The sequence below is a fragment of the Maniola hyperantus genome, chromosome 15, assembly GCF_902806685.2.
Source record: "Maniola hyperantus chromosome 15, iAphHyp1.2, whole genome shotgun sequence".
Classification (NCBI taxonomy): domain Eukaryota; kingdom Metazoa; phylum Arthropoda; class Insecta; order Lepidoptera; family Nymphalidae; genus Maniola; species Maniola hyperantus.
In genome coordinates, this window is record NC_048550.1 from 11,030,088 (window position 1) to 11,047,256 (window position 17,169).

Below are 17,169 nucleotides of genomic sequence, written 5' to 3' on the forward strand. Positions count from 1 at the left end.
TGGTATTGCAAAATTTTATATACAAATCTTATATCCGTATACGTGAAAATATAGAACAGGCCATGCAAATTATTAACTAGTAAATGCCTAAATAAATAGATATTATGGCATAAGGTTTCCTGCTCGTTATGACTCACTAATACATCTATGAGTATAAATGACGTGAGAGAGGGCATGACAAAGCATAGGTGGTTACCCAGTTATGAAAACAATAGGATATTGCAATAATTATTAAGTATATGAACATAATAATTAATAGAAAACACTGCAAGTTTTGAAGTTTGATAGAGCCTCAATAGCTCAACCGGTAAAGGAGTGGACTGAAAACCGAAAGGTAGACGGTTCAAATTCCGCCCGTTGCACTATTGTCGTACCTACTCCTAGCTCAAGCCTGACGCTTAGTTGGAGAGGAAAGGGGAATATTAGTCATTTCACATGATTTTCAGTAGAGTATTAAAATAATGCGGAAGAGCGGTGATAGCCTAGTGGTTAAGACGTCCGCCTGCTATGCGAGAGATTAGATCCCGGGCACGCACCTCTAACTTTTCGGAGCTATGTGCGTTCTAAGTAATTAAATATCACTTGCTGAAAACATCATGACCTGCATGCCTGAGAGTTCTCCATTTAGTTTTTAAAGGTGTGTGAAGGTAAAAAGGTAAAAAAAATAGCACGTAACACATAATAATGAATGACAATGAAAAAAAAATTTTTAGCTGTTCATTCTCGTCCAACAGAGCAAGGCAAAACAAAAAAAAGAAAGCAAGCCATGTCAGCTATAAAAGGTCTCCGATCATCATGTTGGAGGACAAAAAAGCGGACACACAAAAAAAAAAAAAGGTGTGTAAAGTCTGCCAATGCGCACTTGGCCAGCGTGGTAGAACTATGGCCAAAACCCTTCTCACTCTGAGAGACTCTGTAGTGAGCCAGCGATGGGTTGCTCATGATAATAATGAACTAATACCACAATTGAACATGGACATTTCATATTTCGTGGAATGATCAAGTAATGTGACTAACTCATATAAACACATAGCATTAAAAATACATGATGGCTGTATAATCAACCACTTGTATTAGACATCGGCCGCCGCCCGAAAAAAAAAACAATAATTATAAAGCGCGCGTAATTCTAATTTCGAATTCAAATTAAAGCCGCTTAATGCGCGGGAGCGACCCAGTAAAAAAAAAAGAGTTGACGAGAGCTCGCGGAGGGTGGTAATTTTTCATTAATTTAAGTTCACCATTCCCTGTTTTGTTTGCTTTTAATCGCATTTCTAATTAATCCCGTCGAGAATAACGTGACAACTGTCGACTATGGCCGCCATTTTTTTCGAGCACAGTACAGCAGATGTCGGCCGATTTCCATTTGTTTCTGAGATTAATGATTTGGTACGATTGTGAATTTTTCCGGTCGGCTTTTGTTGTTTTAGAAGCAATTTGTCCGCTTACTTTTGTAGATGGCATTCGTTAAAGCCCCGATATTCGAGGCGAACGGAAAAAAAGCATTAAGCGTAAAGGGTACACTGTAAAATAATCTCCGTTAAGTATTCAGCGATCCTTACTAATGGATCGTTGTTATTCTGTTTGTTGGACTCTGCTGCGCCTAGTATAAGTTTTTAACGTTCGAAAATCGAAAACGACATTCGATGTCGAGTTCCTCTTTACAGCTGTCAGCTAGTACCTTGGTAGCGAAATTAAAATGAGATGTGTGCTCCCTGATGAATAACAGAAGTAACATCGAGAACGTAATGTTTACAAAACTATAAAAGTTTTCGAGATGTACGAACTCGTACTAGGATCCTGTACGCGGGAACTGTTACGGACCTCGTCCCGTTGGAATAAAAACTCTCCTATAAATGAAAAGCGGTGAATGATGGAAAAGACATTTTAAAATACACGTAGGTACTTATTGTGCTCTATTTCGGAATTTTTTTGATTATTGTTAGTAAATGACTGGTTTTAGATTTTGCACTTATCCATACTAATCCTTGCCGCGTGGAATTAGGTTTTTAAAAATCCCGTGGAAATTCTTTGATTTTCCGGGAAAAAACGTAGCCTATGTCACTGTCCAGGTCTTCAATTATGACCATGTAAAAATTCACGTCGATCCGTTGTTAGTTGCGACGTGATTGAAGGACAAACCAACAAACCGACAAATCAACAGACCAACAAACCAATAAACCAACAAACAAACACACTTTCGCATTTGTAATATGGGTAGGGATTTAAGTCAATTGTCTTGTTATGTTTATGTTATAAGTATTTGTTGTTGTGCCAATATAAATTTATTCTTATCAGTAAGTATTAGTAGATAAGTATTATAAATGCGAAAGTGTGTTTGTTTGTTGATTTATTGGTTTGTTGGTTTGTCCTTCAATCACGTCGCAACGGTGCAACGGATTGACGTGATTTTTTGCATGGGTATAGATAAAGACCTGGGAGAGTGACATAGGGTACTTTTTATTCCGGAAAATCAAAGAGTTCCCACGGGATTTTTAAAAACCTAATTGCACGCGGATGAAGTCGCTGGCATCAGCTAGTCTTAACATAGTTTAGACATTTATGGTGGACAATAATAGTCCCATCGTAAACAGGAAAAAGAATCAGTAACGAATAGAAAAATTGCAATTTACTTTAATTAAATGAAACATATCTAAACTTCCCCTAGACTTAGCTTGTCGTAACACGCCAAGGCGGCGAAAGATTGACTCACAAAGGGCGCTGAGCATCGCAAATTTACACGTTCAACAGCTCAGCGCCGAAATAGTCTTTACTGGCTACACCCTACTTTAATTTACTTTGCCTAAACTTAACTCCGGTGTTTCGGTGCGTTGACAAAATTACTCCATTTCTTATGGTCTTACACGAGTTTATCATTCATCATGATCAACCCACATCATGAGAATAAAAAAACACAAGTGTGAATTAGCATTTCGCACACTTTTTGGAACATTATGGAGAACTCTCAGGCTTGCAGGTTTCCTCACGATGATTTCCTTCACCGTTAAAGCAAGTAAGTAGGTAATAGATCTAATTGCTCAAAACGCACATACCTATAATTCCGAAATGTTAGAGGTGCGTGTTAGAATGAATGTATATGTCACAATTTCCAACCAATCAGTTGTCAGCAGTGGCGTGCACAGGAGTTCAACCAGGGTATGCATTTAGGTATGAACTTATTTTACGGCAGGTTATAATGAAAAATAAGCATTGATTTATTACAATGAGGGTAAGCAGTGCGTTTATGCCTCTATAAGCTGCACGCCACTGGTTGTCAGACACCTCTCTGCAATGCGTGTAACGCTGCAACTCAAAATCAAAATCAAAGCAAATATGATTCGCTAGTAACTGAATTTCGGCAGTTATCTGATCATTGCCACCAGTACTTAAAATCGCCGCACACCTTTGGAGTCCTGCGCGGGGTATCCCAAAGACATCGAGCAGTCCTAAGCATCAATTACGGTAAGCGACGGTTGCATTCGTACCTTCCTGGCCTAAAATATAGGTATCTACGCAACAGTGGATATCACACACATCCATAGCAACGTAGAATAGCACATCTCAGGTGGAAAAGCAGCCTTAAAGCTAACATGACAAAATATTAAGTGACAAAAGCTATTTATTAAGCCGTTCCAGTTTTGAACACTAGAACGGTAAGCAGTGCCAAAATAGCTCGCCATAATGTAACCATTATTTACGTAACCTCTGAATTAACCGATTATAAAAGCTGTCCAAGAAAGTTAATTTCATTTTAAAACTTAACATGCCAAGGCGAAAAGATCAAATAAAAGAGGGATGTTAAGCACTTGGGTATTCCTTCTTCTTTCTTTCTTCGCTCTGGGCTGGTTTCCGCACTTAAAGGTTTCCATCTGTTGTGCGTGCATTGCCCCTCCCCGCTGAAGTCTTCACTCCAGCCATCTAAGCTCGCTCCAGAAGCCGTGTAGCCCAGGTTGCTGAGGGCTTCATGGAGTGAGGTTGAGGAACCCAAATAGGCGCTCGCGTTGTTCTGCCACGCCCGTGCCCTCTGACTAGGAGGACGTGCGTCGGTGTTTCTCTCGACCTTCATGTAGGTAGGTCCTGCACAGAGGACTGTCGGTGGCACCTATAACGAAAAGGTGTTTGTTTAGTGGGCTATGCCCTGTTGTGAGTCCCACGACCTTGGGTACCTATTAAATTCTAAAATAAGTTGTCCATTTTTGTTATGTATTTTGTGACAAGATAATTATGTTTATGCGGCAATGCTTGTCCTAGAAGCGATGGCAATAGGACCGTAGGAACCGAAGTCCCAAAGTGGAGACCACGTATTAGTAAGCGTAGTCTGTGGCGCGCCCTCCTGCTTGAAGACCGATCATATAAAGCGGGTGGCAGGATATGGCGGAATAAGGAAGGCTCAGGACCAAGCGAGGTGCAGCTGAATAGGGAAGAACTATGTGTCTGTGGGGACCACAGGCTGACGATGATATTAATAATAATAGAAAAAGTTCTTTGGACGCCATGTATACTCATCGCATACAAGGGGTCCAAAGAACTTCTTGTAGAATCTAATAAAGCAACGTCCGCTGGCAACAAAAGTGTAGCAAAAACGTGTAGTGTAGTGATAAAAACACTTGTGAAGAGTGTTTTTATCACTACACTACACGTAACCAAAACAGTTAACCTTGATGTTGTACTCACCAACGTAGCCTTTGCTTTTATTAAGGTCGAAGAATTTATTCGTAGCGTCTAATAAACCAACTTACGAAGGCGACAAAAGATTAAACAAAGGGTGTTAAACGCTACACTATCCGTAGCCCAGTGTCAAAATAGCCGACCTTAATGTACGACACTTACCTACATAGCCCTTGAAATAGCTATGCTTTTCATAAGCGAAGAATAATTAATATCTATTATCTACGTAGCGATACTACAAAGAAACTGGTGCTACAATAACCAACCTTAATATAACCTCATAAGCGTAGAAGAATTTATTCGTAGCGTCTAGTAAACCAACGTACGAAGGCGACAAAAGATTAAGTCGCAAATGGTGTTAAACACTACACTAAGTACACGTAGCCCAGTGCCAAAATAGCTGACCTTAATATACGACACTTACCTACATAGCCTTTGAAATACCTACGCTTTTCATAAGCGATGAAGAATTTATATCGACGTAGCGATACTACAAAGAAACTGGTGCTACAATAACCAACCTTAATATAACCTCATAAGCGTAGAAGAATTTATTCGTAGCGTCTAATAAACCAACGTACGAAGGCGACAAAAGATTAAGTCAGAGAGGGTGTTAAACACTACACTACACGTGCCAAAATAGCCGACCTTAATATATAATACGTGCCTACGTAGCCTTTATCGTCTGCAGTGCACTATAAGTGTCTGGTGCCTGTAAATTTTCGCAGGCGATCTGCGGCCGGTCTTTGTGCTATTAATTTGTAATGTCCCCCCCTTTGCCTACACGAGGTAGAAGGAGGCAGGATAAGTCCCGGCTTTTGATGACGATCGAGGATCGGCTATCGGTTGCACACTGACTTATGAGATGGTATTAATAAATGTGGAGTAACTTAGTAAGATATGTGATAATTTATCTTCAATTGTGCTGCAGTGCGTTAATGCGTGCACTCTGTATACGCAAATGGCAATGTCTACCTAAAAAATCTTTTTTGTTTTATTGAAGTATACAGTGTTTTTACAATCTCTTCGAAAATCACTGATGTTTAGTAATATCAACCACTGGTTATTTTATTTATTTTCTTGAATTATTAACGCTGCACAGTGCATACCCCAGTATCAAAAAGTTACGTAGATCAAAAAATAATTACCGTGATTTTGTAAACTCTAAGATTCTTACTTCGTTTCATAAAAATATTTATCTTCAATCTAGGAAACTACCATTTCTAAATTGAAATAAAAAACTAAAAGAAGAAAGTCATTTTATTTTTAGCCGCGTTACAGTGACCTTCATTTTTATACGGCTACAAGTGGATAAAGCTTTCCGAGACGCTTCGTTAGATAAATCTTGAGTTTAAAATCATATATTTTTTCTTTTTAATAGCTACTGGCTATTTTCCCGCGACTACGTCCAAATGAATTTAGGCTTATTAAAGCTAATGCCTTGACTCCTTCCACGTGCATCCCGTGGAAACTCTTTTATTTCCGGGATAAAGAGTAGCCTATGTCCGTCCTTTCAATTACCTATCGCTATGAGAAAAACAACAAGATTGTTTGCTTAATTAGGGCGTGAAGGTAGGACAAACAAAAACAGTTTCGCATTTATAATATTAGTATAGATATAGATTCGGTTGGAATTTTGCATTAATCTTTCTTAGTGGGGTCCAAGTTATAGGGAGAACTTACTTAGGTACGTAATCTCTTTATTCTCTTTAATTTATACGTTATTTTTTGTCAATGAGAAACCTGAAAATAGTTAATAGTCGTTGAGAATCCTAATAGATTGCAAAGAAATTATGAGTCATTTTTCATTCCAAAAATATCGTATATTTAAATGCATAAAATGTGATACACTATACTTCCGCTGGGTAGCGCGCAGTAACAAGAGCGCAAGGGCAATGATTTGGTGGGAAAAGCGAGCTAACAAGCTTATAACTTCGTCAATTCTGTCATTATGTATTTTTTGAGGAAAAAGCACGGATTATTTTAATAAATATACTTTATAAATTATTTATACTGCTCTTACCTTGTACCTTAGACAGTAAATTTTAAAAAAATCTGTTTTTAAATTAAATCATTTTATCTGTATGTTACCTTTTCTTTGATATTATGTTTGTGTCAATATAATCTATTATTAAATTGATATTTTAAGTGACCTAAAAATCAGAAAACCGGTGTAATCTGAAGGGATATCTGCAGATATATCCAAAGATCTATCTCGGGATGAGTGCCCCACATTCAGAGCTCGATCTTCAATGGGGGCCCGCGTTTCCGATAGGATTAAGCCAGACTTACTGCTCGGTCAGAAACACGGCGCGACGCAGTAGCCCCCCTCCCCGCCCCCTGCTAGACCCCACCGCACCCCCTGTCGCCCGCCGCATTAGGAGCAATCATATTCGACGGCTGCTACGTTTTGGCATCGGTTCCTATTGCTTATACAGGGCCTATTTGCTGTACAATGATCGCTGTCTTGGTTCATATTGTTACTTTTTGACCTTTTTAGGGTTCCGGTTTACCGTACCTCAAAAGGAAAAACGGAACCCTTATAGGATCACTTTGTTGTCTGTCTGTCTGTCTGTCGGTCTGTCAAGAAACCTACAGGGTACTTTCCGTTGACCTAGAATCATGAAATTTGGCAGGTAGGTAGGTCTTATAGCAGACATTCGGGAAAAAATCTGAAAACCGTGAATTTGTGGTTACATCACACAAAAAAATTAAATTGTGGTCATAAATTAATAATTAGTATTTTCAATTTTCGAAGTGAGATAACGATACCAAGTGGGGTAGGACCATATGAAAGGTCTTCACCTGTGCATTCTAAGACAGATTTTTATTTATTTTTATACATCATAGTTTTTGAATTATCCTGCAAAATGTCGAAAAAATACAACTGTAGTACGGAACCTTCATTGCGCGAGCCTGACTCGCACTTGGCCGGTTTTTGACCTTTTTCTTGACAAGTTAGCCTTAGTCTGTGATCTCACTCTTGGCACAGTTCACGATAGTTAGGGAACTTCTAACAAAACGTCGAGGCTTGGACGTCACTGGCAGGCGTCAAATGTTAGTATATTTGACGCAGGTAGCCCTAAAGTATTTTTCTTTGATTTTACGTCACCGACCCTAATATTTGACATTTAATCGTTGATTCAAGATCAAACCGAGAGTTCCCTCACTATGTTCTTAGGACTTACTTGGAAAGTCATCATACAGATCATCATCATCATGAACCGACAGCCGTCCACTGCTGGACACTAGGTCTCTTGTAAGGACTTCCGCACGCTACGGTCTTGCGCCGCCTGAATCCAGCGGCTCCCTGCGACTCGTCTGATGTCGTCCGTCCACCTAGTGGGGGTCTTCCAACGCTGCGCCTCATACCTACTGATCAAACAAATGCATTTATAATGCAGGAAGAAAAAGAGAGACTGATTCTCTCTTTTTCTGAGAGAGAGTCATTGCTGAGGGTCGTGTCTCCTCTCTATATAATTAGTATTGATAGTACAACATGGGGTTATTCAAGGGGCGGCCCAAGAAATTCCAGAAATGCTGACAATGTATTGGTGGTTCCTCTGGTACTGCAAATGTTAATGGGCGGCAGTAATCACTTAACATCCGGTGACCCGCCTGCTCGTTTGCTCGCCATTTTATTAAAAAAAAAAAGTAATGCGGTTGGTTTCCAGATCCTTCCGCTTAAATGCACTCTACTAGAATGCATTTGTGATTAATAACAATACAAACAAAACATTTCAACCATACTTTTCCATACTAATATTATAAATGCGAAAGTGTGTCTGTCTGTCTGTCTGCTAGCTTTTCACGGCCTATCCGTTTAACCGATTTCGATGAAATTTGGTACAGAGATAGCTTGCATCCCGGGGAAGGACATAGGCTACTTTTGATCCCGGAAAATCAAAGAGTTCCCACAGGATTTTTTAAACCTAAATCCACGCGAACGAAGTCGCGGGCATCATCTAGTACATGACAATATAAACAAAACATTTCATTTATGATACGATTACAAGAATATGATTCTATAATATGACTCTATATTATTTATTAAGGAAACACAAATACTAGCTCGCATACAGAAACAGCTTATCATGTAGTAGTCTACAGTGTAATGCGTTCCTAGTACTCCTAAAACGTAAGCTCTTCTAGAGAAAGGAATATTATGATAAATAAACCTTTATGTATTCATGAAAACTTCAATATTGTTAGTACCAGAAAATAATGTAGGTGCAGCTATAAGTAATAAGTATACCTACAGATTGGTAGATTAGTTATATTACAGCTAGTATACTAAGTCAAAGTTATTTCTAAAAAATTATAATATATCACAAGCCGCGAAAATCTAAATAGGATAACTTATGTTTATAATATTCGTAGGTACGATTGAATGCGCATAATTCCTTAAATCAAAGTAGAGCAATATTAGGTTATGCTCGCTAATTTTTAAAAATCGCGTGAGAACCCTTTGATTTTCCTGGATCGGAACGGAACGGTAGCCTTTGTCCACATGCCTGATACAGTCATGTTTGGCCTCAGTGTAACACACACACAGATCCATCCCGGGTCGAACGTATCCCGATTCTCCCCCAGGTGTGGGAATCTCGGGTTCGGCGGGTCTTGACCTAATTCAGACGCGTTGAGGACGGTCATGGCTGTTCTTTTGTACATTCCTTATTTCGTACGTAGTACTACGCAACAGCGTGAACTCTCGATGTTTGGTTTATTTTAGATATCAATGTTTACTTTTGCTATTAGATTTTGTGTGGAAATTGTCGGATGGGTTTAAGAAAGGCCTAGGGCGGCCAAGACTGCACATCTGCCACTGGCGGTGCAGCGCGGCGTCGCAAGTCGCAACGCATCAGAAACGCATCGTGTGGCCTCAGTCTAACACACACAGAACCATCCCGCGTCGAACGTATCCCGATCCTCCCCCAGGTGTGGGAGTCTCGGGTTCGGCGGGTCTTGACCTACTTCAGACGCGTTGAGGACGGTCATGGCTGTTCTTTTGTACATTCCTTATTTCGTACGTATCTACCACTACGCAACGGCGTGAACTCTCGATGTTTGGTTTATTTTAGATATCAATGTTTACTTTTGCTATTCGATTTTGTGTGAAAATTGTCGGATGGGTTTAAGATTGAAACTGTTTCACTTTTGATTCATAGTATTTACTGTTTTCAGTGTATTTAAATTATGTATATTAATTAAGCTGGTGCTCGCGAATTAATTTAATAATCATTGATCATAAATTAAGTTGCAGCGTGATTAAAGGATATACTAACGAACACATTTTCGCATTTAAAATATTAGAAGGGATTCCATGGAGCATTAAAATAAAATATGTGGAGCTGCTGATCTTAATTAGCCCCATATTATTAGTAATTTTTGTGTAGGTATTTTTTTAAACAATATTAGCCATGTTAAATGACGAATATTCCCCTTACCTATCCAACTAAGCGCCAGGCTTGTGCTAGGAGTAGGTACGACAATAGTGCAACGGGCGGGGTTTGAACCGCCGACCTTTCGGTTTTCAGTCCACTCCTTTACCCGTTGAGCTATTGAGGCTCTCTATTTATTTGTGGCGTGCAAATCTTTATTACACAACCTAATCGTGTTTATTATTTTCAGACGAGTCGGGATGCGAGGCTGATATGCTGGAGGGCGCGGAGGGGGGCCGGCACTCGCCGCCCCGGCCGCAGCAAGAGCCCATCAACCTCAAGAATGAGGTGAGACCCTCTTAACCTACTACTTCTCTACACTTATTAACACACATTGTTTAACTTTGAGCACTTCACTCTCTTAGCTTTTTATAGTCTCCTGGTACTTACGTCTGAGGAGTTCAGCAACCTTAGCACAAAAATTTCACCAACAATTTGAATAATTGTGATAGGTTGAATTTATGCTATTCTTGCTGCATTTTCTCCAATATTGAGAGTGTCATCCAATCAGAGGGGATTGCGAAAAATGCAGCAATCTCAGGAATGAGATGACACGTTGTTTAACTACGAGCACTTAGCTCTCTTAGATTTTTATAGTCCAGGAACTTACTACTTACCTCGTCAAGTCGAACAAAAAAGGATTTGGTTAAGGCTCTTGCAAACCTCCCTCCCGGAATCAATTCCTGGCTACGGCCCGTTTAGCCTTTTAACCTTGAAAATGTAACAAATAGCCAGACTGACACTTTCAAAATTCGAACTAACAGTATCAGTATGCATAGGATATAGATAGATGTCCCGGTCGTCCTTTCAGCAATTATGGCAGCCCTATACTAAGTTAGTACGTTAGTCAAATCAAAAAACTCGTCTAAAATTCTAAGTTTATCAAGTCGTCTTGACTATTTATATTTTTCTAGTATTTCTTAGTTCATAGCACTGGTATGTCACTTATTTGAAGTGACATGTAAAATTCTAAGCCTAGATACTAAAAGTGTCTCTAACCAACTTTTAGCTCATCAACTGGAAGAATAAGGTGTTACAGAAAACTTTTAGACAATACTAGCTTATGCTCGCGATTTCGTCCGCGTAGACTATACAAATTTCAAACCCTTATTTCCCCCCTTAGGGGTTAAATTTTCAAAAATGATTTCTTAGCGGATGCCTACGTCATAATAGCTATCTGCATGCCAAATTTCAGCCCGATCCGTCCAGTAGTTTGAGCTGTGCGTTGATAGATCAGTCAGTCAGTCACCTTTTCCTTTTATATATTTAGATAAAACAAGAGTAAACTATTCTGTGTTTATAGTCTCCTGGTACTTCGAAACTATCCATCCCTCACATACATATACGTAATACGTATAGGTACGTAACTCCCCTACACACAATAACAAAATAATCGCTCAAAAGTCAAGCCAAAGCGCATATATCCCCACATCCCTAATGCAACGTCAAAAAAAGCTGACAGGAATGTATTAACAACACTTAATTCTCAAAAGAGCGCAACAAACGCAGTCAAAGGGAAGGCCGGGATGAAAACCGGGATCGCTTCGGTGTGAAATGGGGAGACAATGAACCTGCGTCAAAGAAAACTGACAATGCCAACAGTTTCGAAAGAGGTGTTTACGCGATTTGATCTTTTACCGTTTACCGTATTCAATTGTGTAGAAGTTTATATTGGAAATAAATTATGGTAAAATAATGATGTTATTTTTTAATAAATAATTAATGATTTATTTCTAACTAGATTTAATGAAACACGCGACTTTGTCCGCATGGATTTAAGTTTTTAAAAAACCCCTGGGGAACTCTTTGATTTTCTGGAATAAAAAGCAGTCTTTGTCGACTCAGGATATAAGCTATCTCTTTAGGTTTTTTGTAATCCTGAGGGGTCTCTTTGATTTTCCGGGATACATATTAGCCTACATCTTTCCCCTGGATGCAACCTACGTATTTCTATACCAAATATGGCAAAATCGGTTAAATGGATGGACCATGAAAAGCTGACAGACAGACACACTTTCGCATTTATAACATTAGTAGGTGTGGACAATATTATTTGAAGAATGGATTAGGTAATCAAATTGATGGATTTGGGTTAAGTATATTTTAAATGAATTTGGTATTGCGGAATTATTTTTATTGATATTTTCGTCTTTACGAGTATTGTTAGAGAACACGGGGAAATCATGATAATGTTTTATCAGTTCTAGTCTGTTTGTTTAGAAAGAATACAAAGTAGTATTCGAGTAGATAATTGATCAAATCTAACTCATTAATTTGTCTAAAAATTTATATTGTAATTTTCCTAGAAACTGCCGTGGATTAAAAAGTCGCTCCACTAAACTTAAGATGACCCAAATCCTTCTTATTTCACATCTACAAAGCCGCCTACAAACCCCCCTCAGCAAAACGAGGAGCAGAGTGAAACTCGAACATCGGAAAACAAAAGTTCTTAATGTTTTTCTTTGGAAGCACGTGGCTGGAGAACGAACAAGGACGGAGTTAAGTGCGAATATGCACGCTTAATTTTCAAGTGTTGACCGTCGAGTTAGACTGTAAAAAGAGGAGAGTTGAAAAGGTCCTCACGGTTGCGAAAGACTAAACACCCACCGCTTCGTTAGAGGCCCTGGAAATTCGGAAAAAACCGGAATTTCCGGCCAATCGGCGTGGCACCGGCGCAGCCTACTTGCCTCGAGAATCTATAGTATCGATTAGTGAGTTTTTTACCCATACGCACTCACACACCGCCGTCGCGGGGGCCCAGCCTTTTTAACAATCTTTTTTTCGACCACCCCTCACCCCCAAAACCGCCATGTCCATTGCGCGGATGCAAAGACCACCCCGCGCCCCTCCCCTCATATAGCAGCATTGAAAATGGAATTTCCATGAGTGATGGAGTGTCAAACGGGAAGTACAAAAAGGAGAAAAAGTACATTATGTTAATTATTGAACGCGTGGGCCGTCGTCCGAGTTCAAATTGAATGTCATGTCGCATTGTGTTCCTGTTTTTCATTGTTTTTTTTAGTTCCTATTCAGTTCCCGAACTAAGCTCACGTTTTTCTACCTCGTTAACGTTTAAAACTAACACTCGGAATTGGGTTTGGTATAATGTTGAGTCAAATATCCTTTGAAGTTTAAATATAAGCATGGCAAACAAGACTCAATTATTAAAACTTTGTTATTAGTTGCGTAAATTTTAATCTCATTAAATTAATTCCTTATCTGGTTGTTTTGAAAATAAGTAAAATCAACTTAGAAAATATAATGATATACCTAAAACAACCAAGAATCGAACATCCTTATCTGGTTGTTTTGAAAATAAGTAAAATCAACTTAGAAAATATAATTATATACCTAAAACAACCAAGAATCGAACACGCGATCTCTGGCTCACATATAAAACAATATGGGTTTTTTTTGTGATTATTATTCAGATACAAGTTAGCCCTTGACTGCAATCTGACCTAGTGGTAAGTGACGATGAGTCTAAGATGGAAGCGGGCTAACCTGGAAGGGGTATGGCAGTTTTTATTAAACCCATGCCCCTTTGGTTTCTATACGGCATCGTAATCCTAGGCTCGATTTCAAAGTTCACAGTAAGCAACAGTTTTTCTAATTGGATGAGGTCTAGTTATTCTGGTCGCGGCTACTTAAACCCCCGGCAAAATCATGCTCCCTAGCGATTTAGCGCTCCCGTACAATGCCGTGTAAAAGCTTATTAGGTAGAAGGATTGCCTTTATGTCACAGTTATACCTTTCTATGGTAACGCTTTATTGGTCACTGAAATCTACTAATCAATCGCATCAATAGTAAATGAATTTATGTATTAATTTTTTAGGGTTCCGTACCTCAAAAGGAAAAACAGAACCCTTATAGGATCACTTTGTTGTCTGTCTGTCTGTCGGTCTGTCAAGAAACCTACAGGGTACTTCCCGTTGACCTAGAATCATAAAATTTGGTAGGTAGGTAGGTCTTATAGCAGACATGAGGGGAAAAATCTGAAAACCGTGCATTTGTTTAAAAATCTGTTGCAAAAAATTAAATTGTGGTCATGAAAAAATATTGCTATTTTCAACTTTCGAAGTAAGATAACTATATTAAGTGGGGTATCATATGAAAGGGCTTCACTTGTGCATTCTAAAACAGATTTTTATTTATTTTTACGCATAATAGTTTTTTATTTATCGTGCAAAAATTAAAAAAAATACGACTGCAGTACGGAACCCTCAGTGCGCGAGTCTGACTCGCACTTGGCCGGTTTTTTATTCAGATACAAGTTAGCCCTTGACAACAATCTGACTGGTGACAAGTGATGATGCGGGCTAACCTGGTGGAAGGGGTATGGAGTTTTATTTAACCCATACCCCTTTGGTTTCTACGTGTCTCTTATAGGGGTTTCCACGCGCCATGGTATTGCACCGCCTGTATCCAGCGGATCCCTGTGACTCGTTTGATGTCGCCTGTCCTCTTGTGGGGGTCTTTCATCGCTGCGCTATTCGCTGCGAGGTCGCCGTTCTAGCACCTTAGGACCCCAACGTCTATCCGTTTTTCGAACTTCGGACACTTCGGACACTTCAGCTTCGCAACCCGTTGAACTACGTCGGTTACTCTGGTTCTCTTACGTATCTCCTCACTTCAGCCCCCTGATTGTGTAAGAATAACCATTTCATGGCTATCGCAATCGTCAAGAAGTTCTGCACTTTGATTGGTTGATTCGCTGTTTACATTTTTTCACAGCTAATCAAAGGGCAGAATTTCTTGACGATTGCGATAGCCATGAAATGGTTATTCTTACACAATTGGGGGGCTGATTTGATGACGTAGAGAAACTCCGAGCATAGCTTGTTCATATAATATAGAGATCTGTAATCTCTGGCGCCAGTGGTTAATCAAGTCAGCTATATCGCAAACTATCCGACACTCGCTTTAGTAATGGAAATCCCGAAAAAATGTCGGCGAATAAAAATTTGTAAAAAAAAAACGCAAGCACATTTGAATGAAAATTGGGTGGAGGCGGGCGGACTGGACCGGCGGCCGATCGCCTATTATTATTATTATTACTGGCATTATATCTGCATTTTTTCCCGCGCACGGAGGCGCCGCCATGTTTATTTTTCTTCGTTTTTCTTTTTTTCGGGAAATCGGCGGGGCGTCCCCCCCCCCCCCCCCCCCCCCCCCCCCACACGTGCCGTAGTCCATACAGCTACGCGAACTATGCGATGTCTACAAGTGGACGAACATTTAAATTGGCTCTCATCAAATATTGACTGCGTGTAGTTTTAGGGTTCCGTACCGAAAAGGAAAAAACCCTTATGGGGTAACTTGGCTAAGAAGGAAGCCTGAAAAGGACGAAGTTATGGTTACGAAACATAAAGGAGTGAACTTGTATAAAAATAGTTAAAGCACTAACTAGCCATGGACAAGGAGAAGTTTAGTAAACTGACAGAGCTTTCAGTAATGGAGAGGCCCATGAAAACGAAGATACGATCACTTCGTTGTTTGTGTATCTGTCTGTCTGTTTATCAAAACAATACAAGAAGCAATGTCTTATAGCACAATTAAAGAGTACAATTTAAAAACCATAAAGTAAATATTGTTCAAATTAAAGCGATTACAAGCTTTTATTTTCCGTTAGAGATAAGTATAGCAACAAAAATCTTTAAGATCTGTAAACTAACCCAAATTCACAATAAATAAAATTGTATTGAATTGAATTGAAAATAATAACACGTATCTATCCTTCGAAAGTATGAAACCCTCGGTGCGCGACCCTGACTCACTCTTAACGTTTTTTTTTATTTTCATTAACCTGTAGACTTTTTTGCGAGATTTCTACCCGATACAGTATCAATTTGAATCAGCGGTTCTTTTGAAATGCACGGACGTCGGTTAATTTATAAAATTCAATGAATTAGGCGCTTTTTAAGGGGGATTTTATTGACTCCGCATTCATGAGTGGCAGTTCCATACGATATGATATTTACACTAGCAGTTGCTCGCGACTTCGTCCACATGTATAACTGCTACTCTTTGAAATTAAGATTTTTCTAAATATATAAAAGGAAAAGGTGACTGCCTGACTGATCTATAAACGCACAGCTCAAACTACTAGACGGATCGGGCTGAAATTTGGCATGGAGATAGCTATTATGACGTAGGCATCCGCTAAGAAATGATTTTTAATAATTAAACCCCTAAGGGGGTGAAATAGGGGTTTGAAATTTGTGTAGTCCACGCGGACATATCTGTATACCAATTTTCAGTCTGATCCGTGTAAAAATTTGAGCTGTGCGTTGATAGATCAGTCATTCAGTAAGTCAGTCACGTTTTCCTTTTTTTTAGTTAGACAATTTAATACAAAAATAGGCAGTCAGACTAAAGCGTAGAAGCTGCTATTTATATTCATTGCAATACATAAACCGATACAATATTTTATTTGTTATGCCTAACCAGGCGTCTAACCGTATTAATTATTGTGGTTTAGATAAACCGAGCCACGAATTGAGAGCATGTTCGAAAAGTGATCAAATGAAAACGTGAGTTTGCTGAATTTATATTTTTAGGGTATCTCCAGAGAAAAAACCGGCCAAGTGAGAGTCCGACTCGCGCACCGAGGGTTCCGTACTACAGTCGTATTTTTTTGACATTTTGCACGATAATTCAAAAACTATGATGCATAAAAATAAATAAAAATCTGTTTTAGAATGTACAGATGAAGACCTTTCATATGATACCCCACTTGATATAGTCACTCACTTCCAAAGTTGAAAATACTAATTATTAGTTCATGACCACAATTTAATTTTTTTGTGTGATCTAACCCTAAATTCACGGTTTTCAGATTTTTCCCCAAATGTCAGCTATAAGATCTACCTACCTGCCAAATTTCATGATTCTAGGTCAACGGGAAGTACCCTGTAGGTTTCTTGACAGACAGACGGACAGACAGACAGACAGACAGACAGACAGACAGACAACAAAGTGATCCTATAAGGGTTCCATTTTTCCTTTTGAGGTACGGAACCCTAAGAACCGGTCAAGTGCGAGTCCGACTCGCGCACC

At 39.2% G+C, this 17,169-nt stretch overlaps 1 protein-coding gene across 6 annotated transcripts in view; it reads left to right on the forward strand.

Annotated features, from left to right (window-relative positions):
- LOC117988842 (POU domain, class 6, transcription factor 2-like) overlaps positions 1-17,169 on the forward strand; it is a 226,847-nt gene that overhangs the window by 33,006 nt on the left and 176,672 nt on the right. For all 6 annotated transcript variants that reach the window (XM_069503628.1, XM_069503633.1, XM_069503632.1 and 3 more), the window contains one exon: positions 10,300-10,397. In XM_069503628.1, coding sequence (XP_069359729.1) covers positions 10,323-10,397 — 75 coding nt within the window. In that variant the 5' untranslated portion in view covers positions 10,300-10,322. The remainder of the gene's footprint in view (positions 1-10,299; positions 10,398-17,169) is intronic.